The following is a 27,747-nucleotide window of genomic DNA, read 5'->3' as shown; positions in this document are numbered from 1 at the left end:
CCTCATCGAACCCTCGATATAGATCTGCATATAGAGCCGGCCAGCGACACTATACCTGACCTCAAACCCTTAGATCTCCATATATGGAGCTGACCTGTTTTGACATTCCATATGTTGATCCTCCCCCACCTGTCCTTCCTGTTCTGACATCCCATATGTTGATCTGACCTCATCAAACCCTGTACACTCAAGACACGCTCCATGCAGCCTCCATATATGGCCAGTACATAATTCATTCCATATGTTGATCTCACCCTGAATGCCAAAGCACCAGCACTCGCCCAGCAGTCTGCCGTCACTCAGGCTGATGCGTGCACGCGACCTTCTCTGTGTGTGTGTGTGTGTGTGTGTGTGTGTGTGTGTGTGTGTGTGTGTGTGTGTGTGTGTGTGTGTGTGTGTGTGCGAGCGTGTGCGTGTGCGTGTGTGGCCCTAATGCCGTTGCTGCTGTTGCATAGAGCATTGGAAGTCCCATGACTCCCGATGTTTTTTGTGCCCTCACATGAACTGCCTGACACTCTCTCATTTCGTTTCACTTCATCCAGAACATATTTTCTTAATGGGCGTGGCTAGCGATTCAGGGCTACTGTAGCCCAGCCTCTCGACTTCTGCTAAAATAAAAATCGCTAGAGGGGGCGCAGTGGAGTAACAAAGTATTTATCTTCTATCTTATCTTCTATTAAAAAAAAAAAAATCTGGTGTATATATATATATCACTGCGTGAAAAGAGGAGTTAACGGGCAATTATGGGCACTGTATTTTGCCCGTAAACCTCAAGTTTAGCGGGCATATACAGTAATATACGGTAATATACAGGTGTGATGGTACAATTCGGGAGTTTACCGGAGTTTGTTGGAAAGTTTAACGAGAGTTTCCTGTAATATACACATCCGTATTCCATGCGCAGTGTATATATTGCAATAGCAGATCTGTTAGCTATTAATTTTGGTATGTATATATAGTATAACATACATTCCGTCTCAAACAGAAACAAGTCACCATGTCGACGTCCTCCGACAACAACAACCTCCAGTTCCGCTTCCCCGCCCACGGCGACTCTGTCCTCGGCAAAATGAACGCCCTGAGAGAGGCCCGCCGCTTCTGCGACGTCACACTCCTCATCGGGGGTCCGGCGGCGCACGGCTCCGCTGCTGCCGTGTGCACCTCCTCCTCCCCTCTTTACTTCCACGGCCACCGCGCCGTGCTGGCGGCGTCCTCGGACTTCCTGCGCGACCAGTTCCTCCTCCACGAGGGGCGCGCAGAGCTGAACGTGAGCGTGGTGCCCAACGTGGAGGTCGGCAGGAGACTGCTCCTGTCCTGCTACACGGGACTACTTGAGGTGTGTGTACGTTCTTAATTCAGTGGCTATCAGTGTCCTCGATTAATACAATATCATTATTAGTCCGGCAGTCGAGGTGGACGGGTGGGAAATTTGGCATATAGTCTTTTTTATTGGCCAAAAATATTGTCTATATATTCATGAATCCACTTGCTGACCGGCTGTCGGAATTGGGCAATTTGTTGCCACTTGCCCAAAATGTGTTGACCTCATCACATTTGTGCTGACCTCTTTGTCATGACGTCTATGGCCGTTTTTTGCGCAAATTCTAATGCTTGGAATGGATTCAGAATCACGAAAACCCCCTAGTTTGACATGTCACATGCTACTTGTAACTTAATGCATAGTGAAAGATTGATATTTTTGACAATTTTGCCTGCCATAGGATGTTAATGAAAAAATAATTGCCCAATAGTGACAGCCGGTCAGCAAGTGGATTCATGAATGTATGTATAGACAATATTTTAGTCCAAAAAAAAAGACTCTATAACAAATATTCCACTTTAAACAAAAGAAGTCTGTCGGCTGCCGGACTATAGAAAAAACATCACAATACATCAGAAGATCAGGAAAAGAAAAAAACAAAAGGTATACATGTGAATTACATAGGTTTACAAATAAAAAGCTATCTAAAAACAGTTACAGATTGTCTGTATGCTCGCCAAGGTTTTAAAACAACTCAAGGGTACCAATGTGGTCAATTTTAATGTCGTTTGCAGGTCATTCCATGTATTAGGGCCTGCACAGAAGCTAAAATCAGATCTACCAAGTTCAGAGTTAACTTTTGGTACCTTGAATTTGGGGAAATTACTTGACCGGGTGTGGTAGGGTTCAGAGTCCCATTTCAGAAAGAAACTTCATCAAGGCTCATTATTTATTCAACATTTGAGCCACGGAGCCAACATATGATGACATTTAGCCTCTCAGAACCTAAAACTAAAAGAATATTTTGTTTTTCGTTGGATAAGATTTGGCCCACAATTCCATGCTGTTGGCAAATGTTGATACAAATATCCATTCTTCTACATTATCTAAATGTGTAGAATGTTAGTAATAATACAGAAGTAATGCAGATGTTTGTGGTGTGTGTGTGTGTGTGTGTCTGTGTGTGTGTGTGTGTGTGTGTGTGTGTGTGTTTAATTCTGTGTGCGCGCGCGAGTTGTGCTTGAAATGTACTGCAATTCTGCAAACTGTTAATAATATTTTTTTGTTAATCAATCAAACCCCTTCTGGCATACCCACCTTCAACTCCAACTGCATGATTCATTCCCATTGATCTTTTTGTACAGATCCCACTCCGAGAGCTGGTCAGTTATCTGACTGCGGCCAGTGCCCTCCGGATGAGCCAGGTGGTGGAGAGGTGTGCTCAGGCTGTCTCCCAGTATCTCAACCCGACGCTGGCCCACTTGAAGCTGGAGAGACACGCGGGGGGAGAAGGAGAGGAGACCCAGCAACCGGACAGCGGCTGGCCAAGTGTCCGCTTCCTGGACCAGCAGGAGAGGGACACGGCCAAGCCCGGCGTCTGCCTCCGGGATCCGAGGGAAGCGAGCGTGGTGGAAATGGCGGCGAATGGACCAAAGTTAGAATGGAACGGCGTCGGTCAAGAGGCCATGGTGGACAGCCAGGAGCTGTGGGGGCCCAAAGAAGACGAGAAGGTGGGCGGAGATACGTCTGAGTCATCGTCGTCAGACGCAGCCAATCAGGAGGGAATCCTGGATTCAGAGGACATCAGAGAGACCCAGCGCGTGCACGCGCACAGCTCCTGCTACGACGTCTACCCGTTTATGGGCGCCCACAGGCGCAAACGGCGGCCGCCCGCGCTCTTCAGAAGCAACGGGTCTCCCTCTTCGAACAGGGGGAGCCTCACTCCCGCCGAGTCGAGGTTGGCGGACAGCAGCTCGCAGGACCGCGGCGGGACACGGGAAGAGGAGAGTCCGAGGGAGGACGAGGAAGTGTACATGCTGTCGGCTCACATGCAAGACGGCGGAGGCTCCTCCTCCTCGGACTCCCAGCTATTCTGCCTCGCCGCCGGGGCTCACCTCTCGGAGAGCCGCCCGCCGGGCTCCAGGGCGGAGCTGCTGGCGGAGGACGCGGGCGGCCTGCTGGTGGAGAGGCCGTACCTGTGCCGGAGGTGCGACCGGGTCTTCCAGCACCTGGAGAGCTACGTGGGGCACCTGAAGGAGCACCGGCAGTACCTGTGCCTGCTCTGTGGCAAGAGCTTCTCCCAGAAGAGCAACCTGACGCGCCACATCCGCGTCCACACCGGGGTCAAGCCCTTCCGGTGCCCGCTGTGCCACAAGACGTTCTCCCAGAAGGCCACGCTGCAGGACCACCTCAACCTGCACACGGGGGACAAGCCCCACAAGTGCAACTACTGCGCCGTGCACTTCGCTCACAAGCCGGGCCTCCGGCGACACCTCAAAGACATCCACGGGAAGAGTAGCCTGCAAAACGTGTTTGAGGAGATTGTGGAATGATGCCGAATCAGTGATTTAATGGATATATAGGCTGTTTTTTTATACTCTTGTCTGTTGACAGTGACAGTTGAAAATGGCCATTCCATTGAAGAATACATAATTATTACGTAGCCGTACATTTGTTCTCAATGGCTACAGATTGACTTGGCATTTCGGTCAGATGTACGATCTGATTTTGCCAGAATGTCAACACGTATGGCTCTCATTATTCCCAAATTAGATGTAGCTCGATAGTTTTAGAAACAAGCTGTAATTACTTTTGGACTTTTGACGATTAGATCTAAAACAGAATAAAAACAATGCAATGGCACACAAACATACCGAGGCCATACAAAACGACTGCTTGAAAATGTCACATGAAGCTTGGATGAATGAATTGTCAGCGAACGGACTCGACTTGACTTTGAACAGATTTCAGTATCCACTGACCACATAAGCTCATCAATGTTAGTGATGTAGGCTTTTGTATTGATAATGATTTGAGTCAAACCCAAGTTTGAGCCGAATCTCAAGATTTATACTTTGTCATATAAAACGATGGTGTCGTGCACCAGAAATAGCCGATCTATGAGCCCAGTGTTGTTTTTGGCAGCAAATTTAGATTTTAGTTTTAGTCATAGTCTCTTGAACAGTTTTCATTTAGTGTAAAATGCTGAAAATAGCAGATGTACGAACTTGTAGATCTGCTATTTTCAGCATGCAACCAAGTGTAAAATGACTTATACTGGATCTCTTGTTCGCTAGACCCTTCCTAACCGTTTTAGTCTAGTTTTTATTTGGTTTTAGTCATCATAGCTTAGTTTTCATTTAGTTTCCATTTAGTTTTCGTCAGTGAAACAAGGTAGTCGACGAACATTCTTCGTCTTATAGTTTTAGTCGACGAAATCAACACTGCCCACAACATCCTCACAGATGTGACGTGTTCTCTGTGCGTGACACCATCGTACAACGGAGCATAACATTGGCATTATAGTGCAAGGTACAGTGTGTTACAAGGGGTGAGTTTAGACTGGCAGCCTGAGTAATAATGCATTGATGCTTCTGGCTCAAGGATGAATATAATGAACAGAGGTTTTTTTTTTTCTTCTCCTCTGATCTGAAAGTTGTGTTTAATTCTGTCGTATTGTATACAGTGGTTGTACACTACGGTGCTCAACAACCATTAGATTTCCCGTTTATGTCTGTGAAACACACATTTGAGACTACTTTATGCACTTTATATGGGATTCATCATGTCTACTAAAAGATATAAATGGCTCTCCCAAATGCCATCTTCTGCAGCCAAAGATTGCATAGTTTTAGATCAGTTTTATAGTGCCTATAATCTCTCTCTCTCTCTCTCTCTCTCTCTCTCTCTCTCTCTCTCTCTCTCTCTCTCTCTCTATCTCTCTCTCTCTCTCTCTGTGTGTGTCTCTGTCTCTCTCTCTCTCTCTTTTTACTGAATGGGTTCCCAGATTGTGTAGTGCCTAAAATACTAAAATACACAAGAATTTAAATGAAATAATAGGATGAGGTAAAAAAAAAAAAAAAAAAAAACGTACTAGGGCTAGGCTACTGCACATGTTATTGTCAGCAGTTACTGTGAAGTATGTGGTGTTTTGTCTAGCTTTATATGATATTTTTGGTGAAGTCAAATAGGATAATAGAGTAGCTTATAGGTAACTAACTATACATGTAATTAGCCCTAATGAGTGGGATTGTTATAATAGCAATTAGCTGATGTGTGAGAAATATATGGTTGTCTGAAAGAAAAGGGCATCATAACACTATTCAAATGTTGTCTTGTTTACATGATAAAAAAAAAAAGTGCCAATCTTTTAAATAGTATTATATATGTAGTTCAGATCTGTTATTCAATTGTAATTGCTATTACCTTTGTCATTACTGTAGAAGATTGTGATTTACAAATTTGAACAAGCTGCGAACTATACACAGCTTTAAAATGCTATTTACATTTCAGGGCCCCATGTGTCCTCTGTGCAATTCATTGTTTTGCTTTCATATTAATCACATTTACAATGTTCAATCATTCAAATCAAGTCAAATCATTCAAGTCACATTTATTTCAGAATGTAGTTAATTCAGTAATATGACTCAATGAAGTAATAAAGTAATCTGATAACTTTCAATTACATTGCCTTTAAAATGGTGGTTTTCAAAGTGTGTATGTGTGTGTGTAGGGGGGGGGGGGCTTTGGTTCCTCAGCAAAGTTTGTTAATAAGTCAAAGATCTGTTTATGAAATACATATAGTCCATTTTTCTTTTTCTTTTTTTTTTATCCCACGATTTTGTAACCCAGTTTTCTTTTCACCCGCAGTGCCAATTATCTAAAGTAATCCTGGGCGCTACACTTCCTCTGCCAACCTGGGGGGGCAGCGGACTGACCTCATGCCTCCTTCTATGCATGAGGAGTCCAAGCTGCTTCTTTTCACCTGACAGAGTCAGAGACAGATTTCCCCGGCCGGACGTAGCGCGTGGAAGGGACACGTTATTCCGACCAGTTCCTTTCCCCTCCATCAGGCACCCCGGCTGGCCAGGGGGAGGTAGTTTTAGAGACCAGGATTACGGCATGTTTTTGTGAGGGTATCGCCAGTGCTCACAGCGTCCCCAGCGGGAATCGAACCCAGGACCTTCTAGCTGTGAGGCAACAGCACTACCAACTGTGCCACCGTGCCCCCACATATAGGCCATTTGATAATGCGTCGTGAGCTTGTAGATCTGTAATCCCCCCCCCCCACCCAAATTGTGACAAATTATAAAACATTTCAACACTTTCCTTGACCACCGCACTCTGACTCATGGTGCGTTACCCGTTCAAATCATGCAATAGAAATAACGGTGATGGGGTCTTACACACACCAAGAACTGCTTTTAGTTTTTATTCTTGCATAGTGAATAATAGACAAATTAATTAATTAAAAATTACATTAAAAATCGCCTATCTAGCCATCACCGTTATTTCTAAAACATTTTAACACACATCTTGTATATGTGTATATGGAAGTCCCTGGCACAAAATAATTTCAGATGGGTGTCCGTGGCCAAAGAAATACCTTGAAAACCACTGCTTTGAAACATATAATAAAGCGTCACGTCACTCAATCTTTCACTGACAATCGTCACTCACAATATTGTGCCCATGCAGGTCTCGTGACATCACTATAATAATAATAATAATAATAAAACTTTATTGTATAGCACCTTTCATGACATGAAATGCAGCTCAAAGTGCTTTACAGAGCAACGGAGGAAAAAAAAGGGGAAAGCCCCCATATATTGTGCCTATATAGGTCTCGTGACCGGCTATCACTATATGCAGGGATATTAAGCCCATATACGGGAATGTCCTCACGCATCAAGTAAGGAATCAACATTATGGAATGTCAGGACCTGTTCTGACATTCCATATACGTTGATCCTTCCTCATCCATCCGTCCTCTTCGATGTCTCCCATTTGACTGATACCTGTCCGTCTAACTTCTAGACGGGCCCACCCCAAAATGATTAGTGCAGCCGCACCCGGCAGCCGGCGAAAACTAGAGTTCTCAACAGGCCCCAAAATTAAGGCCCGGCCCTATCTGGGCCCTCATCAAACCCTGTCAAACCCAAGACACTGCCTATACGCTGCCACCCTTACATCTACATTATATGGAGCTGACCGACCTGTTCTGACATTTCATATGTTGATCTGACCTCATCGCACCCTTGTACACTCAAGACACGCTCCATATATGGCCAGTGCACGCAACCTCGCCCTTTCCTCTTCTCTTGACAGAACCAGTTAAAACTTGCATCATCTTCCTCCTACGCAATATGATGTCCTTAGATTTGTCAAATCTCTGCAGAGACAACAGCCCCACATACGAACCCACGTACAAAGGCTGATGATGATTTGGCTCAGAGGAGATGCTGTATTGTAGTCTGTAGCCTATATTCATACAAAAAAAAGGAAAAGACTTAAAGGAATTATAGTTGAATAATCAAGAAGCACTTTTAAAAATGTTTAGGCCTATATATAGCCTAAATAAAGCCTATATATAATGTCAGGTGCTTTGTGCTTTCACTAGTTGATTATTAGAGATATACTGTCCTATAGGATTTAAGATTATATCCACTCATACAAATTACCTTATCATCTTCAGCAAAGTTATTGATAGGCCTGTATAGGCTATTATTCCAATAGACTGGTCCATGGTGGAGCAGGTGGACGCGCATGCACTTGACAAAGCGCGTCCATCCTTTTCTGTCTTGTCTCTTTAAGACACACACAGCCCACGCCTCGAAAAGCGGCTTGTTCCGGCTTGCCCCTTTACATCTTTTCTCCATGCTCGAGTCACACAACATTAAAAATAGTACCACCTATAAATATTACATTTTTTGACGAGCGTATCGTGAAGCGTGACGGAAAATGCGTCGTGATTTCGGGGCGTCCGTGGTGGTGTCTCCTTCCGCCGCGGAGGTGGGTGGTCGCCGGTCAACCGCCACAGTTTGCATTTCTGTCCGCGGGACACAGTTCAAACACACACGGACACGGCGGAGGGATACCATCACGGTGATCACGCTCCCTCCCTAGCTGTCAAAGCAAGGTAGTCTTTCTTTATCCCATAGCCCGGGCGTCGGTCGCACTGTGATTGGCCGAGAGTGAGTACATACCTACTTTTCTATCCGAGTAATTTATTATTATTATTTTTTACAAATATCTATTATTTTTAAAGTATCTTTGAGCACAAGTGTTTTTTTTTGTTAAGATTAATTGAAAATGGTGGACCCTGTTCTAAACATAAGTGTGACGCTTTACCATGTGTCGTACACAGTAACAGTCTTTGAATTGAGTTTCATATAACATGTACCCATTCTGCAAACTGATAATAAATACTTCAATCAATCAATCAATAAATCAATCAATAGGATTTTTAATAATATGTTTATTGGTAGAAAGTTTCAACAAGTACAAAATCCAGTCCAACCATGCATATTGGACCATGTGTAAACAATATATAGGACACAAAAAAATCATTAAACACAGATGACAAAAACTACATAAATAACAACATTTAAATAAAATAATTACAATTCATGAGTTGGGCTAGTCAAGTTCAAGAGATAGTCACAAGTTATGTTAGTAAAAATGTACACCCCCATGATATACAATAGCCTACGTCTTTATAGACAACTATATGATTATGAATTATATTGTGTCGCATTAGCGGTTGCCTTGACAACCACATACCAACAATTCACAAGCAGCGCGGTCATACCTCCGGGTGATGGGATCTAGACGCAATGGTTGTCAAAAACCGCGAGGAGGGTGTGTGTGTGTGTGTGTGTGTGTGTGTGTGTGTGTGTGTGTGTGTGTGTGTGTGTGTGTGTGTGTGTGTGTGTGTGTGTGTGGGCTGTACTGTACCTGTGCTGTGTAGGGAAAGGGGGGGAGTGGAAATAGCAATCAGAACGGAGAGGAACCCCCTCTCTAAATATCGATATGCTCTGGGATGTCGTGTCGTTCATTCACACACCTTTTGGCTTCCTGAAAGTGCATTTTATTCCGGCTCGGTTTTGTGGATGCTTTATTTGCAACTGATATGAAGATCTTTTCTCCGTGTCTTTTGCCGCTGCCAGTCCAGATGCGCTCTTTTTGGACGCGGCCATGAATATGTTTATTCTAGGAAGAGGACTACTGCTCCGAGTGCTCCGTCTCCGTTACAGTGCGTGAGGTAAGTGGCCAACACGCGCGCTAGGCTACTTTCTTTCCTTCTCCGCTGCTTTAAGTCTATTCGAGATTCTTGAACGATCTTCTGAACAATGAAGTGATATCGTTTCACACAATCGAGATGTTTTTTTTGTGCACGTGTGATTAATGACATAAACTAGGCCTAATTTAATTCCTGTTGATGAGTTATATAGGTAGGCTATATAGCGTTATAAATGGATCTCAGAAATCAATCACATCGTTTATTTTGGACCATGGAAGAAATAGCTATAGTTCCGACACCCACCGCCGGACCATCATCATGTCTTCAACTGTTGATGGCAGGTTAATTGTTTAATAGTGCAGATTGTCTTATAGATTTACGAATGCATGTGAACGTATAGTGGCATTATATAGCCTTAATTATATGTATATACAAATATGTATAGAAACATACAAACATGCATGCATGCATTATATAGGCCAGTGGTTCCCAAACTTTTTCATGTCAAGGACCCCCAAATTGACATTAATTAGCCCACGGACCCCCATTTGAAGAGATTTGAAGAGGACCCTCCATAAGAGGATTTGTAGGGCTCTTTAGCAGTGACTCTCAAACCCAATTTCAAGGACCCCCAGGTTGACATGCATTATAGTCGCTACGGACCCCCATTTAATGGCATTTCTCATGGGACCCCAATTTATATCGTAAAATATCTGTCTCCACCAGGCCGAAGGCATGGGGAGAGAGTAGGCTATATGTTTTGAACTCCGTCCGTGTGTCCGTCTGTCCGTCCTTCCGTCCGTCCGTTACCAGCTAATCTTCGGCACCGTTGGCCCGATCCATGCCAAACTTTGCACATGACACTCCCTGGATGTCAACAATGAACCTCTGCCCCAAATATTCCACAACGGCCTGTTATAGCGTCACCATGAGGCCGATTTTGGCAAAACACATTTATGTAGATTATATACTTATACACATTTTATCCATACATCACACAATTTGGTATATACACTATCTCCATAGTCATGTGATCAACACGGTTCTGCTGCACGATTTCCCATTCCCTGATTGGCCTGCAAAGCTCACATGGTTGGTCCGTCTGAAACAAAATGCCACAAATCACAAACAGTGCATGTGCAATTTCCGTGACATTATACATGCACATTTCCACTAGGCCGAGGACGACATGGCATTAATAATTTTCTCCAAATCAGGCTCAAGGTGGCGCTGTAACAGGGAAATTCCTGATTTTACCTATATATATATACTAGAATTTCGTGCGCGCTTCGCGCGCACTCATCCCAGAGCTACTTCGCCACGCACTATGGGAAGAAATAAATGCCGGGAGTTGACTCCACATGTAGTAACGGATGGGTTATTGGAAATGTACCATTGTTTTGTCCTGAATATTTCCACAGCCTAATTACTAAAGGATTGTGACTGTGGGACAGACATACAGTCTGACATACAATAGGCTACACGTGTGCACAGAGAATAAACAATGACCTATATGCCCAGATTTCTTAAATTAACATAGTTGGATTTTAACAGAAAGACAATGCCATAAATCAGTCAAAGTAAGTGACAGACTCAACAGTAGCACACAGCATGCAAGGCAGCGATGCATGCGTGCCAACATGTTTGTCCAGCTGAGATTTAGTGTCTCCATCTCTCTGTGGAAGAGGTTGCACATGACCTGTACGGCCACACTGAGGTGCTCCAACACAAACACAGACACAAAACAACACCACGCTGTTTGTCCAGTTGACCCAAATCAACACCAATACCTAGCCTGTTTGTCCAAAACACACTATCTGCTCGCCACGTTTCTACTTCGCCACAACCTAATGTTAGTAACAAATGTAGGGGAGAGCCGCCAAGGTTGTAACGCTTCACGGTTGTAACATGGACGTTATCTCTTGATTGGTCAACGCCACCATGACGCCATCGCGTCAGTATGTGTACAGCAACGTACTCTACGTGCCCAGGAAGTTTGAAGTGTTTACCTTCAAAATGCGTATAATTTTACACCTGGAGTATATGTGTGCTACAATTTTTGTCTTTGGTGTTGGTGAATAAAAATCCACATGGATGTGTTCATGCTTATGTTCTTCATTAGTTTGCATCGTGTTTAGACGGAATTCACGTTCATTCTGGTCTGTAAGCAACTGCAAAGAAAACTTGCAAAAGCGGGTCATTTGTAACATGTGTTACAAATGGTCCGCTTCCATTCAATGCCATTATATGTAATATTTACATATTTGACATATTGGCCAATATTATATGTTCTAAAATTGTATTGTATTGTGTAGTGTATTCTAAAAGTAGTTTAGGGTTGTATAACATTGTACAACTCAATCAATCAAACGTTTGTTTAATCAATGTATTGCCCCATTGAAAAAAAAGAAAAGCCCAAACTGGTACACCCGATACTATTTAATATTTCCCTTATGTTTGATACATTTTCTTATCACATCCATGGTATGAAAACAATGCTAAGGAGTTGCTTCAATGAAATATAATTGCTTTAAGCTGAAAACGGGTTATTAGTTATTATGTGTAGTGTAGTGTAGTCAACATGTTAAGGCTCGTACACAGTGGCCGGTATTTGCTGCGATTATGCTTTCGGGGAGCATTTTTGGCGCTGGCCGAGAAAAACCCCTGATCTGACGTTAAGTGCCCAAATGGTAGATCACGATCTACAAAGGCTTTGCAGGTAGACCACATGACATGGCACTAAAAATATATTTAATTTTAATATAAAAAACGATTTTTGCATCTGCCGCTTTAGATGACCTGAGATGACTTGATTGATTGACATCAAAAAGGGCCTGTCAGCTCAAACACACAATGCAATACTTGTTGAACTCCTAGTACAGTATATGCATATAGCACTTTAAAAAAAAAACTGAATGTAATTTCATATGCTGCTGGTTTTTGTATTGTACTGTCCTTCTTGTTTGTGTGTATGTTGAGTATGAACCAAGACAAATTCCTATCAACTTGTTGACATGGCAAATAAATTATTGAATTGAATTGAATTGTTGTTGCTTACAATCATCAGTAGCAAAGTCAAATACCAACAAAAATAAAAGCCTACGATTTGCATTTTTCCCCCTCTATTTCCCATGCATGTGCGTTTATATGAAAGGCCCCTCAATTACATTTTGTCACTATTTGCAGCAATGGGATGATAGTTTTATTTGGTGGGTATGTTGAGCTGGTGGTTTTGAAAGTAGCTCTCAAGTCCATAAAACAAACTAACATAGGCTACTTCTCTATAAGCAGAATCATGAATAGGCCTATTTAATTTATACAAAAGGAGAAGAGAGAGAGAGAGAGCAATGTGTTTGTGTCTCAAACTTTGTCTAATATTGTTTTAGAGCAGTGGTTCTCAAACATTGTCATGGCAAGAGCAAAGGACCCCCAATATTTTTTCAATCTACAAAAATAATCCCAAAATCGCTGATAAATTAAATTACATTACTTACTAATCGCTTATTTGGCAACACTGGCCAGAAACAAACAGTGTTGCTTTTTGTTGCAGCTCCGTGGCTGGGAGATGGGAACTTTCTGTTACAGTTAAATCAATATAAAAGTACCACACAACTGAAAAGTTTCGCGACTGTGACCGCAAGTTAGAGACGTGTGTGGCTATAATGACGCACAGCTGTTATGTAATCGCGCATCTATAAATTCTAAGCGTGTGTGTGTGTGTGTGTGTGTGTGTGTGTGTGTGTGTGTGTGTGTGTGTGTGTGTGTGTGTATATATATACATTCCGTCGGTAATTCCCTGTAGGCTTCACGTGAATAATGTTGTGTGCGCGCGTGCGGAGAAATAGTTATTTAATGAATCGCATGTTGGTGTGTGCGTGTGTGTGTGTGTGTGGGGGGGGGGGGGCTTACAGGCGTGCATGTGCGTGTGTGTGCGTGCAGGCGTATGTGTACATGTGTACTGGGCAGTTGGCTGTGTGGCGAAAATAGGCAAAGTGATCGGTGTAAGGTAGATATTTTGGCACAATCCGATTAATGACAAAGAACAATGTTGATGTAACTAGGGGAATCGTCGAGTCATTTATTTTGCGGGCCTGGGAAGAGAGGGCAGTGTTGCCAGGTTGCCAGGTTTGCGAATTGTAAGCGAGTTGCAGTGTATGTAAGTAGCGTGGTTAAAGTCCTTGTTTCTGGACGTGTTTGGGCAACAGCGTAGACTGTTGCCTGGGGGGTGTGGGTACTTTAATACTTTAATGTGTGTATTAAACAAATGCATTGCCGGCGTGAGTGTGGAAGGGAGCCAGTGTTAGTGCCAATGAAAAGTCTATTTGGCTGGTGGTCTGGGTTGGGGTTGGCGTGGGCCGTGTAATGAGGAGATCGCTTACACACACTGCGAAGAGACTGCGAAGGGTAAGTGTGTGACGTCACTGCCCGTGTGAGTGTGTGTGAGAAGTGAGTGTGCGTGAGTCTGGTGTGTAAGATGGTGTTGTGGGCGTTGCAGTAGCGGCGTAGCTGTTGTGGCTTTGGGTTGTTCTTCTGAGTATGGGTACCACTTCTCCCATATATATAAGATATTATATTTTGCCAAACATCACACACACTCAGAAGAGCACTTTTTCTAGTTTAACTCTGAGAGTGTACAACATGAAACCGAATGGACCTGTTAGGGTCCGTTTGGTTCCATTTGTACACTCTCAGAGTTACAGACCCATAAGGGTCCATTTGCATTTGGTTACAAAAACTATATCATTTAGCTGCATGGGGACCCCCTTGGAACTCCCTCAAGTACCCGTGGGGGTCCCCGGACCCCACTTTGGGAACCACTATAGGCTATAAGCATGCAAACCAGGATTTCCTATAGATATAGCAATTATAGCCTATATCAGGGATTTTCAACAGGTGGTCCGTGGACCACTGGTGGTCCGTGAAGGTATTGCATGTGGTCCCTGACCATGCATTTAGAATTGTAGCAAAGTGAAGACTTTGCATTTTCTTCCACGGAACAATGCACTATACTTTTGGCGGACGTGGAAGTGCATACATGTTATCAGTTACTGGGAAGTCTGAGGTTAAGAAGTTCCACAGAAAAGGGAGTTCTCAAGAAGGGTGCAGTCTACCAGCTTATACCTGATTGAGTCATCATTATTAGGAAATGTGCCCATCAGTATACTGTATCAGTTAATCTGAGTTTAATGGGAGGATGGATAAAGTAAGAGAGAAGTGTAACGGTGGGATAGGAATAGATCAGTGCAGGTTCTCAAAAGATATAGCTTCTGGCTCTGGACCACTCGTATATTTCAGTTAAATAACGCCTTGGCTTGATACGATTTGTTGCACGTATAGTATCGTGCAATTAATGGAATCAAGCCCTTAACACTTAACAGTCATGATTTCATTTTAATCTTTTTTTATTATAGCTATCAATTCAAATTCAAATACTGTATTATTTAAACATGTTTTAATACATCTATAACAAAGACATTCTATTTATATTTTAAAACATTTTGCTCCATCACTTCACAGTGAATAATAGCCTGCATGCTGGTCCACTTCCGCGGATATAGTTTTGCACGGCGTACGCCCACCTAAATGATGTTATAATATGACAGTGAATAAAACCACACACCTCCACAAACAAACCCCCACAGTCACAACAAATAGACTGAGGAGGAGTGAAGACAGTGAAATCCACTATAGTGGAATATGTAGGAATATTTATATATATGTGTGTGTGTGTGTGTGTGTGTGTGTGTGTGTGTGTGTGTGTGTGTGTGTGTGTGTGTGTGTGTGTGTGTGTGTGTGTGTGTGTGTGTGCGTGCGTGCGTGCGTGCGTGCGTGTGTGCGTGCGTGCGTGCCTGTCGGAGAAACACATAATAACTTGACTTTTAATCATTACTTGCCGAAGAGTTTGTTCAGGTCCTATATTTATTTATTCATTTATTTATTGTTCACTTATTTATTTATTTATTTTAGATCCTGATTTGTGCTGTCACAATGCTTCAGCACTATGATGAGACTTTAGTAATCAATGTTAATTTAACTCTGAGAGTGTACAAATGGAACCAAATTGACCCGTTAGGGTCCATTTGTAGGCCTACACTTTGGGAACCACTGCTGTAGTGTTCTCATTGTAGTATATAGTAAAATATTCCTGCATTGTGTATATTTATCATTGTTTGTTATTGTACTGTATGGCCTATAGTCTACTCCTGCATTGTTCCTTTCCTTGGACACAATAATAGCCATTCCAATCTTGTACAACAGCTTGTTTTCATGTCGAACGAGATATATCTTATTGCTATACTAAGGCAGCAGGACTTACAAAGCCTATTAAAGATAGATATATCTTATTGCTATACTAAGGCCCCAGGACTTACAAAGCCTATATATATAAAGATATATCGTATTGCTATACTAAGGCAGCAGGACTTTCTATATAAAGCCTAAATTGGTCTGCGACAGATTGATTAATGAGCCCAAGAACAAAATGTAGGTCATTAATTTCTCTTCTGAATTATGGAATCTTTTGTGTTGGCGTGGTCGCGTGCGTACAGTAGGCATGGCATGGGTGATGTGAAGCTTTTCTAAAGGATTTTGATCTTCTATAAGGCAGGGGTGAGCTTGTAGATCAGCTATTTTCTTGCTATATTTTAATTGAAAACCTGAATAATTTTCCTGAATCCTGAAAAGTGACCTTTTTATTGAATTTCAATTGCATTTAGTTATAGTTATGTTAACTTTATGAACTGTTATCATAACTACATTGGACACAAAAAGACAATAACACATGTAATACTAGTAATTAAGTAGTCATTTAATACTATAGTCCATGAAGTAATCAATATATCAGTAGTCTGATATTAACATGCGGGCCGCATTAAGTGAAGGTGGGCCCCCGGGCCACCAGTTGCCCACCCAGGCTGTATCTAAGGCTATGTCTGTGTGATGCCTGGGCTTACACTGTTGCCAGACTTAATCACTGAACTTGACCTGAGTTTCAGTGGTCCCTATATATACTATAATACACCACGATCTACAAGCTCACAATGTGTCGCAAACGCAATGTATTGTGAGCTTGTAGATCGGCAGTTTTTTGGCGAATGTCCCCCCCCCCCCCCCCCCCATAGTATAGGGATGCCAATTTACAGACTAACCCTGTCAACTAATTTGCTCATGTTGTTATTACGCAATCAGTGTTTTTGACACGCACACGCACACGCACACACACACACACACACACACACACACACACACACACACACACACACACACACACACACACACACACACACACACACACTGGCACACACACACACAGGCACACACACACGGGCACAACCCGGGTTTTTTTCTCAGTATACGTGAATACAGAACGCTGTGTTCCGGTATAGCTGGGGCCGGGTTGTCGGGGGGGGGGGGGGGGGGGGAGGGGGGGGGGGGGGGAGTGCCAGGCAGACACATGTCCTAATATTACCTCACATTCCATGGCTTCAGGTTTTATCCCCCGACCCCTGTGGCATAGCTGCGTGCGTGCGTGCGTGCGGGAGGGAGGGAGGGAGGCATGAGTCCATGAGGCATAAGTGGCTGTCCATCAGCTGTCCATCAGCAGTTTTTTGCACATTAACCACAGACAACCCTGCAGGGATCGCCCACCTGCCTTCTGCAACACAGCACGATCCAGTGCAAACTTAAACTGTAAAAATGGACCTTTAACCTTTTTAGACCTGAGGACGATTCTATATACATGCATGACAGTTTTTGTCAGTGGTTTCTCAATATTTCGTTTCAAGGACCAGAGAAACTATATGTAATTCGCCACGACCACCATCTGAAAATATGTTGTTCCAGGGACCCCCCCCCCCCCCCCCCCCCCTTGTAGATCTGCTGTAAAGTATGACATAATGCTTAAAACACCATGAGGGGATCCCGCCCAACATGGGTTAAAAGGTGTCCTCTGGTTACAGGAGCGCAAGTTGATAACACAATATACTGTATACTGTCAAGTTTAGAGTCCCCCTGGTGTCAAATGGGTCAAGCGTCAGGTATATTCTGATGAATTCTGCCTAAATTGAGTACTTATTAGTTTGCTCTTTCTGCGTTATGTTGTGCACATTATTGTTGATCGATTTAATCTATTATTTAAAAAAAAACTAAAATAATCAATTCACAATCACTCCCAATTTTGGGCATGTCACTGTCACTGTATAGTTGAAAAGTTACAAAATATTTCTGTACAAAATGGGATCCGGTGGTGATTTCCGACGGAGCGTTGGGATGGGAACAGCGGTCGGACTATATGCCCTCGAACTGGTTAATCGATTTGTTGATATAGAAAACAAATAGATCTATGTATGTAAAAACAAACTTTACTTACTTTATAGGCCTACATAGCCTACTTACTTTATATGATTATTTGAACTAGACCTGTACGTGCCCGTCGCAATTGAGAACGACGCAACTTAATAACAATAATACCCGTTGTCAACTTGCCATAGCACCCGTTTTAACTATCTGTCTGTGTCCCTTTTGTGCCCATACACAACCAGCTCAGTGGCCTGGTGGTTAGAGTGTCCGCCTTGAAACTGGGAGGTCGGGGGTTTGATCCCCCGGCCGGGTCACATACCAAAGACTGCAAAAATGGGACCCAGTGCCCATGGGAATTGCACAGGTGAGGGGACTTTGGCTGATTAGGCCCACAGGCAGAGCCTTTCGCGGTGGTTCTGGAGAACCGTGGGTCCGACCGACTCGACACCGGGGCACTGCACTCCCTGCGGGGGTGTGGAACGTGTGTGCCGATTTTGACCGTATACACACGCACGCACGCAGACACGCATTTATAGTAGGACTAATCGAAAAAGTATTCGATAGAACAGAAAATAATGGATATAGTTGCAGCACAGAGTTTGTCTGTTTTGTCTCTTTACCTACACTGTGATGCACAGTTCCGTCTCTCTAGTGATGCGTACTGTACTGCTGTCTATACTGTCTCTAATGCACCCTATACTGTACTGCTGTCTACTGTGCAGCAAACGAACAGTTACTTTGGAATGGCTCTACAGTCTACACAATAACACAATACGAGACACAGATTGCACACACACACACGGTCCATAAATCAAAACCAACTCGCACACAGACACACCGAGGGACAGATTATCTCTCTCTCTCTCTCTCTCTCGCACGCACGCACGCACGCACGCATGCACGCACCCCAAAAGGAAAGTCCAGATGCCCACCTCCGTCAGAGGGGGGGCCCAACAGAGAACTGACTGTCCTGAGCCAAGTGACAGCTGGCCAACAGTTGGCGGTAAAGCTACGTTATATACTTCCCATCCACTCCCATGCACTGGCCAATCATACCAGACCAGTTCAACAAAGTATAGTATAGCCTATATACATGCACAGCTTCGTTATTAAGCGCTGCTCCCATAATTATGTTCCTTCAATATCCCCCCTTGGGGATTAATAAAGATTGATACACTATGCTAACAACCAAGTCAGAACAGACAGTGTGTTGATGCCTGAATGTAATTGATGCCTGAATGTAAAGCATGACATGCTGTCCTCAACTTGACACATATGCAAAGGTCGTTGGAAATTAGACATAGTTTTTACATTTAGTCACTGTCAAGCAGGTCGTCTCCATATATAAACGTTTAATGCTTAGTTTAAAGGGATAGTTCAGAATTATTTAACTTAAGCTGTATGAAATACTTGCCATTAATATAGTTGTTGCAACTGTAGGCCTACTAATTGATTGCCCGAGTCCCGTGGTGGGAGTTCTGCTCTGGTTTTTGTCACTATTAAGTAGTTCCGGTCATTTTGTGGGGGGAATTAAAAGACTTCAGTGCACTGTGCCTACACATGTTGCGACCGCAGGCGAACCTGTCTCTCCGACATATTGTAAACCACATTTTTCACATGTGATTAAATAAATGCAGTTGCTGGTTCTGGCTGTTATTTGTTGTTTAATCTCTAAAACGCGTTTTGTGGTTCTATTTTTTACTAATTGTTTGGGTTTGAAGTATTCTGGTCCCTGGCGTGCTGGTGTGTTGATTTCTTTTAGCTGGGGCCACGCAGTGTAAGTAAATGAATCCATCATTTGTATTGTTGACCTATTTCTAAAATATTTGCGCAACTGTCGTTCCACTTTGACCCCTCTATCACATGGAACTATTTTTTGGGGCGTATAGTGATATGGACACAAAAAACATAGTTCTGTGTGAACAAAAGTTCCACTAATATTTTAGAAAAAGGTCAACAATACAAATTACGTTAGTTTTCACTTAGTAAGAGACCACACCTTCGCTCAAGTTCAACCATTTATTGGTAAATTGAATGATGAAAGGGGGGAGGGGGGGGGAACCCGGGATGGGCGAGACTCAGGATGGGGGTGTAGTCTCGGGAGAGGACGCCGTGTAAGCGCGCTCGGAGAGCGGGCGTCTCTGCTCCGGAACTGCCCGGGTTCCTGAAAGAGAAGGAGACAAGTGTGATTATTGAGGTGGAGGTAGAAGGGGTGGATGGAGGGTTTGTTCTGGATCACGTAGTGAGAACAGGTAGATGTTGGCGCACAGGTGTATTTATACTGTGGTGATTGTGGCAGGATTGGCCAGGTGACAATGACGGGCAGGTGGATTTGATAAGGAGGAGAGTGATTGATAAGGAGGGGGGAGTGGTTAAGGTCGAGCGGAAGGAGGCCTCTTCTCCCGAAACTACGTTGTATAGTACAACTTCCCTTCACTTAGTAAGAGACCACACCTTCGCTCAAGTTCAACCATTTATTGGTAAATTGAATGATGAAAGGGGGGGGGGGACCCGGGATGGGCGAGACTCAGGATGGGGGTGTAGTCTCGGGAGAGGACGCCGTGTAAGCGCGCTCGGAGAGCGGGCGTCTCTGCTCCGGAACTGCCCCAAAAAGAGCTGGCTGGGAGACGAGTGCGGGACTGAAGGAAGGGAGCGAGTGAGGACCCTCGAGAATGGGGAGAGGGTTTATAGGCGGCCTAGGTGGAGATGGGCGTTTTGGACGTCCGTGATGTTGGTCCTGATGTAGGACTGGTAGGCCTGGGAGGACCAGCGGCCGAGGATTCGGATGAGGTGGTCCGAGAGGCCTCGCCTGGACGCGGTGGTGGCTGCGCCGATGCGGAACGAGTGGCCGGAGTAGAGCTGGGGGGGAAGGCCAGACAGAGTGAGGATTCGGCGGAGGTGCTTGTGGAACCAGGAGCGGGTGGCGATGGAACCCGTCTCCGTGGTGAACAGGGGGTCGTGTGGTGAGGCGTTGAGGGAGCGTCTCATGGTGATGTAGCGGAGAATGGGTTCGTAGGGGCTGAGAGGGGGATCTGTACGGAAGAGGTGGATTGCTGAGGAAAGCCCGAGTTGGTCTGTCTTGCTGCGTTTGAGGGTGAAAGTGAGGGAGTCGGAGGAGTGGAAGGTGATGTCTGAGAGGCTAGGATGACAGGAAGGGTCGTAACGGGCAGAGGAGGACGTGAATTCTGCGCAGCGCAGAAACCCGAAGAAGGCGAGGAGAAACATGCTTTCTAGGGTTAGGTCGACCAGGGGGGACAGGTAACCTGAGCGGAGCGTGGCCAGGCATTTGAGGAGTGTGTCGGAGGCGAGAGGCTGGCGGCCGGAGGGAGCCGGGGCTTCGGTGCGGCGAAGGCCTCGGAGTAGCATGATGATGTGGGGGTGAGTGACGGACGGGCATGGGGTCCCGTGGAGGAGTTTGAAGAAGAACTTGAGGCCGCTCAGGTATACTTGCGTGGTGGAGGTGCGAAGGCGGAGGTGGGAGTGGGCGTAGGTGACGAATGCTGCGATGACCGGGAGGTGAGTGGAAGGGAAGGTGATGCCAGAGATGGAGTGGAAACGCTTGAAGGCGTTCCAGGCGGAGAGGTAGGTCGTGAGGGTAGCCGGCGAGAATCCGTTGAGGATGTGGTGTTGGGCTTGGATGGGGAGTTGACGGATGAGGGGGTTCAGATGAATGTTGTTGCCGAAAAGGGAGGAACTGGCGTGGGTTGGGGGTCCGCCCCGGGGGCGAGCTGCCAAAATCTCTGAAATGAGAGACGAGAGAGGGAATCAGCGATCTGGTTGTGGTGACCTGGGACGTGTGCCGCACGGAGGATGAATTGGTGAGTGACGGAGGTCCAGGTGAGGCGGCGGAGGAGTGGTGAGATGTCGGGGGAGTTGGAGCGACCTTTGTTAATTATGGCGACGGTGGCAGTGTTGTCTGAGTGGATGAGGATGCTCCTTCGGGACCATTCGTGGCCCCAAAGAAGCGTGGCTATGACGACTGGGTAGATTTCGTGAAGGGCGGAGGAGGGGTGAGTGGCGGAGTGAGACAGGGTGGTGAACTCTGGTGGCCATGCTGAGGCGAACCAGCGCCCTTGGTAGTAGCCGCCGAAGCCGATGGAGGGGGCTGCGTCCGTATACAGCTGGATGTCTTCTGGGTGGGTGGTGAGGGTGTCGTAGAACAGCGTGATGCCGTTCCACTTGGAGAGGAGGTGGTACCAGAGGCGGAGGTCGGTGCGGCATGGCTCGGTGATGGTGATGAGGTCGTGGAGGGAGCGTACGGAGGATGCTGTGGTGAGGAGGTGGGATAGGAAGGGGCGGCCTTGGGGGATGATGCGGAGGGCGAAGTTGAGGTGACCGAGGAGGGACAGGAGTTGGCGTTTGGTGCAGCGGGGTGTGACCAGGTAGTTCTGCAGGAGGAGGGTGATGCGGTCTAGTTTCTCCTGGGGGAGGGAGGCTTTGAACGTCACGGTGTCCAGGGTGATGCCGAGGAACTCGAGGCGGGTAGCGGGGCCGAGGGTCTTTTCCTCTGAGAGGGGGACTCCGACTTCTGCGAAGACGGACCTGAGGATGGAGAGGCCGGGTGCGGGGTGGGGGGGAGGGGGCTCGACAATGAGGAAGTCGTCCAGGAGGTGCACGAGGTGGGCTATGGGGTGGTTGTTGATTAATATCCAGCAGAGGGCGTCTGAAAGTGCATTGAATATTTTTGGGCTGCTTTTGCACCCAAAAGTGAGGCGGACGGCGAAGTAGTAAGAGTCCTTCCACTGGACTCCGAAGAGGTGCCAGTAGTCGGGGTGGATGGGGAGGACCTTAAATGCGTTGGTGATGTCGGCTTTGGAGAGGAGGGATCCACGGCCTGTGAGGTGGATGAGGTTGATGGCGTGGTTGACTGTGTGATATTGCATGGAGAAGTCGTGACTGGGGATGAGGCTGTTGATGCTGGGGATGTGTGAATTGTGGGGGGAGGAGAGGTCTACGATCAGGCGCTTCTTCCCCGAGTATTTCCGGGTGGCTATACCGATTGGGCTGATTCTGTAGAGTGGGAAGGGAGGCTCGTGGAAGGGCCCCATCATGAAGCCCTCCTTGACCTCTTTGGCGAGCAGGGTGTCGACCGCTGCTGGGTCTTGGGTGGCTGACAGGAGGTTGTGGGAGGTGTGAGAAGTGGTGGGGATGGCTAGCAAGCCGGGGTGGAAACCGTTGGTGAAGCCGTTGATGAGGAAGTGAACGAATTGGCGATCGGGGTGGTTGCGAAGGGCGTGGGAGAGGGCTGGGATTTTGACGGGGGTGCTAAGGTGGTGGGCTAGTCACGTGGGGTTGTGAATGCATGCTGCATGGCCGTGGGCTCCTCCGCAGAAGGAGCAGGCATGCAGCATCCTGCAGGACGACTGAGAGCAGCCGAGGTGGTTGAAATTATTGCATATCATCCTGCCGGATTGATAGAAAATGGGCCTACCCTGCTTGTCTGTGGCTGTGGAGGGGGAGGTGAGGTTGTTGGGAGATTGTTTGGGGACTATGGGGGGGGGGGGGGGGGCTGCGGTGTATGGGGGTGGTTGGGCTGTGGAGCGGGAGCGAGTGGATTGGGCTGGAGGGCGGGCGGAGGAGGTGGATGCGGTAGCAGATGCGGGTTTGGGGTGTGGCTTCTGGACGGCCGTGGTGCAGGCAGAGGCGGGGTGGGAGGGGGCTCCGCAGACCTCGCAGGAAAGGGAGGCCCTGGACGCAAATACCCTGCAGTAGAGTTCGTGGTCCAGGACCCCCCAGTACAAGGTCTGGTTGAACTGCTGGATGCAAGCGGCCGCCTGGGTAGTGAATAAGACATGGTACGTGTAGTACCCCGTGCCGCCGAACCGAATCGCCAGCTCCAGGACCAGAGTGAGGTACTGGTCCAATTCGGCTCGGCGGTTAGGGTGCGCAGAGCACACCACGTCTCTATAGAGGGAAAATGCGAAAGCAAATTCTGTGGAGGTGAGGTCCCGTGACCGTGTGGGGAGGGGTTGGCGGAGTTGTGCGAGGCAGCCGAGGGGGGTGATGAGTTCCCTGTTCCTGAGGGGGTCTGTGAGTGAGGGTTGGATTAGTTCTGCCAGGTCTACGTACGTATACCGTTCAGTATGAGGGTGCGGAGGTGAGGCGGGACTGGGGATGGCCTGGGTACGGCGGCCTGCAGGGGGGCAGCCGGGGTGGCTGAGGTCAGTGTGAAGGTGGGGGCCGGGGGCTGGGCGGAGGGCGTCTGGAAGGCGGGGAGGAGGGACGGTGGAAGGTGTCTGGGAGGTTCCGAGGAGCAGGGAGGAGAGCATCGAGAAATACCCGGGCTGGGTCTGGAGGAGGCGTGGCCTGGGTGGTTGCCGTGGTGGCGGAGAATGCTGGGGGGGGCGGAGCCTGGCCGGGTGCGGCGGGGGGATACTGGGGTGGCGGGGGGGCTCCGTGGCGTGCTGGGTGATGGGTGGAACGAGCCCTGTGCGGTGAGTGCGCTCGGGGTGGGCCGGAGGGGTAGAGGGGGTGTGAGTAGTAGCGGGCCTGGCGCTGTGGGGGCTCCAGGTGGGCAGGAGGGGGGGAGGGGGCAAGGGTGCGTCACCACGACCGCCGGCTGCGGGGTGTATTACACGCCCGCCTGCGGGGCGCATTGACGCACGTGCCAGCGTGCTCGGGGGGGGGGAGGGGGGGGAGGTTGGAAGTGGGCGAGGTGCGTCGCCGCGACCGCCGCCTGCGGGGTGTATTACACGCCTGCCTGCGGGGCGCATTGACGCACGAGCCGGCGTGCTTGTGGGGGGGGGAGGAGAGAGGTAGGAGGGGGAGGAGGGGGGGTTTGAAGCAGGCGTAGCGTGCGCCGGCCGGCGTGAGTGTGAGGGAGGAAGGGGGGGGGAAGTGGGCCGGACACGTGCCTGTTGTTGCTGCCGGGAGGCAGGAGGGGGCGGGGCCGCGCCGCGTCTGGGCTGGCTTGGTGGTTTGGCCAGCCAGAGGGCGAACAAAGTCGCCTTCCTATCCGTCCTTTGGAAGGGGATCCCTCTCGCCGATAGCAGGCGTTGAAGTCCAGCCACCGTCCAGTCGGCGACGGATAAATTCAATTGGCCGAAGCTGGCAATGACTGGGGCGACGGAGGTGGAGGAACGGGAGGACGAGGCGCGGCTGCTGCTGCTGCTGCTCGGTTCCGCCGGCCTTGGCTGTGCCGGCGGGACCGAACGCGAGCTTGACATGCCGGTGTCGGGTATAGCCGACGTGGCACGGCTGGAGCTTCTAGACGAAAACAAAACGTCTTCACTGTCTGAAGCATGAAGCTCCAGCTCGCGCTTGTTGCTAGAATGCATTTTTGGTGGATATTTTTCCGACGCAGCGGTGCTGCGATTTCCTCTTTTCTCTTTTGAGTGGAGAAAAGAAAAGAGAAAGAAAAAACAGCGAAATGCGCCGCTGTTAAGCAGCAGTGCAGCGCTTGTTCGGTGTAGGATGTATCACAAATCAAGTATACAATAACTATTAATTAATGCAACGAGTGAAAAATGATTTTGCTTTTGAATGAGAGCAGTTTGGTGGCAAGTGAAACGGGCGTGAAATGAGTGACGGGTTGTCAACAGATTAGCTTACGTTTCGAATATGCAGGTTGGTCGGGGACAGCAAGAAGGTACTTCTGGCTTGGTTTTGTTCTGGATCACGTAGTGAGAACAGGTAGATGTTGGCGCACAGGTGTATTTATACTGTGGTGATTGTGGCAGGATTGGCCAGGTGACAATGACGGGCAGGTGGATTTGATAAGGAGGAGAGTGATTGATAAGGAGGGGGGAGTGGTTAAGGTCGAGCGGAAGGAGGCCTCTTCTCCCGAAACTACGTTGTATAGTACAACTTCCCTTGTGGATTAATTTACTCTTAATGCGTGGCCCCCTGTACCCCCCACTAAATGACCGGAACTACTTAATATTTCACAAAAACCAGAGCAGAACTCCCACCACGGGACTCGGGCAATCAATTAGTACGGTTGCAACCACCATATTAATAGCAAGTTAAAAAGAATCTGAACTATCCCTTTAACTTAAAGGGATAGTTCAGATTGTTTTTAACGTTAAGTATATAGGCTAAATGAATGCCCTACCTACATCATCGTTGGATTTTGAAAATGATTGCCTATGACATGCCCAAAACCCGGGAGAGAAGGTCGAAAGTGGTTATAAGTCTGTCTGTGGGTTTTATACAACGTTAACCAATGAAAAGCTTGTGGTTAAATAATAACTACAATGGATTCAAGTGAACGCAAGTTCCATTTCCTGAAAAGTAATGGTTTTGGACATACGCAAGAGACGATTATAAAACTGTAGAACAAAACTGGAGAGAAGTCAACTGGCCTGTTTCCCCATTTAATATGTAATTATAAACTTAAGAGACTGTGTGAGAGAGGCATGCCTTTAATGCGGAAGTTGTTTTTCTGCTATGAACCAGTCCACACCAACTGTGTGTGTGCAGTCACATGACACATGAACAAAAATGTACTCATATCTTGAGGGCCCTTTGTGTGTGTGCGAGTGTGAAAGTGTGCGTGTGTGCATGCCATGCATGTCATGTGTCCTGTCTGCCCTGCCCATATGTTGCATACCAACACGACTGAACTTTAACTGACATTGACCTACAAAAATGCTCTTATCGAGTCGCAGTCTCTTGTCCATGCAGTTGTATTGTTGTGTCCAAGAAAGACTTGCAGTGCACGTTATAGACGCGGGCATTAACCCATTCTGAACGGGAACCCATTTTGGTGTTGGCATCATGTTATGCTTTAGCTATTGAAAAATAGCAGATCTACAAGCTCATAGCGCGCCACCGAGTGGCGCGCTACGAGCTTGTAGGTCTGCTATTTTTGAAAAATCGAAGAAAGACTGACATTTTTAGAATCTGATCTCAGGTCAGAATGGGTTCATCAGACCAGTGTGTGTCCAGTTGGAAACCTCGTATGAATCTGATCTCAGGTCAGAATGGGTTAAGCACACACATGAGGCTCAACGTCCGGATGGGTTTTTTTTTTAATTATTATGGCCGGGGCTGAGGCTCTCTCTCTCTCTCTCTCTCTTGCAAAAAGAAAAAAAAAAAACAGGAAGGAGCAGTTGTTCAGAGAAGGGACAGGTGGTTGTCAACGTGACTCTACGAGCTTCTACAATCACTGGCATTGTTGCCCATCGAGTCTAGTGCTACACACCACTCCCCAAATCTGGCACCACTTCACCCTCGGAGCTGGGGGGAGAGAGAGAGAGAGACAGAGAGAGAGAGAGAGAGAGGCGACACCCTATCTACTACCCCTTTGCAGCTCCAAACTCCTCTGAGCCCTTCAGGCTTCGAGTTCGACACCTTCCCTTTATTATCTTATCTTCTTTCCTCTGCAGCCGGACGGTGTTTTTCACGGGGCAACAACTATCGCTGTACTATACTGTGTTTATATTTGGCATCGTTTTGCGGAAAGGGAAACATGCTTGATATCAGAGCGGAGGTCTCCACCGCGCGACGCCAAACCGGTGTGCGCGGCGGCGGCGCGCGGGCAGGTGACTTGGATGGTGCGTATAATGTCTTGTGTTGTGTTGTGTGTACGGGTCTGAAGGAACCCGCATAGGCTATAGTAAACATCCACGTGATGTGGTATAGGATTGTATAGTCTGTGCTTCTCGTGATATACCGTAATATTGGCTTTTATAGAAATGTAATTTGAATAGTGACATGTTCAGTATACAACAGTGCAAGGTTCATTTAAAAAATGTGTGTGTGTGCAATATGGGGAGGATTTCTTTTATGGATCTGTAAAAAATATTAACAAGGCAGTCTGTGTTGAATGAGAGGTATAAAGTTCACCGTCAGAATTTGTCTATACTAACAAGTATTGTATGAATTTAGTCACATCAGTAGTAACAATATTATTGCTAATTATATATTTTTAGTGGACAAAGACAAAGTGAGGGTGCATGTTGTGAAACACATACTATAAGCAAGGGCACGCAACTCAACTTTT

At 46.8% G+C, this 27,747-nt stretch overlaps 2 protein-coding genes across 4 annotated transcripts in view; both read left to right on the top strand.

Moving 5' to 3' along the window:
• Positions 1-997: 997 nt before the first annotated feature.
• Positions 998-3,813, top strand: LOC308310383 (uncharacterized protein; the record flags this gene model as incomplete). The annotated part of the gene is made up of 2 exons (XM_080756727.1): positions 998-1,336; positions 2,626-3,813. The coding sequence occupies 2 exons, from the start codon at positions 998-1,000 to the stop codon at positions 3,811-3,813; spliced, it is 1,527 nt and encodes a 508-aa protein (XP_080612853.1).
• A 4,580-nt stretch (positions 3,814-8,393) lies between these two features.
• Positions 8,394-27,747, top strand: part of rc3h2 (ring finger and CCCH-type domains 2) — a 62,291-nt gene continuing 42,937 nt past the window's right edge. Inside the window, exons 1-2 of one of the 3 annotated variants that reach the window (XM_080756237.1) lie at positions 8,394-8,454; positions 9,435-9,524. The gene's annotated coding sequence lies outside the window, so the exon portion shown is untranslated. Of the gene's footprint in view, positions 8,455-9,224; positions 9,525-27,178; positions 27,299-27,747 lie in introns of those variants that run through there. The other 2 variants (XM_080756239.1, XM_080756238.1) reach the window with 2 other exon arrangements.

This window comes from Protomyctophum bolini (genome assembly GCF_963924005.1).
Source record: "Protomyctophum bolini genome assembly, chromosome: 22".
NCBI classification, from domain to species: domain Eukaryota; kingdom Metazoa; phylum Chordata; class Actinopteri; order Myctophiformes; family Myctophidae; genus Protomyctophum; species Protomyctophum bolini.
This window is presented reverse-complemented; position numbering and strand designations above follow the sequence as displayed.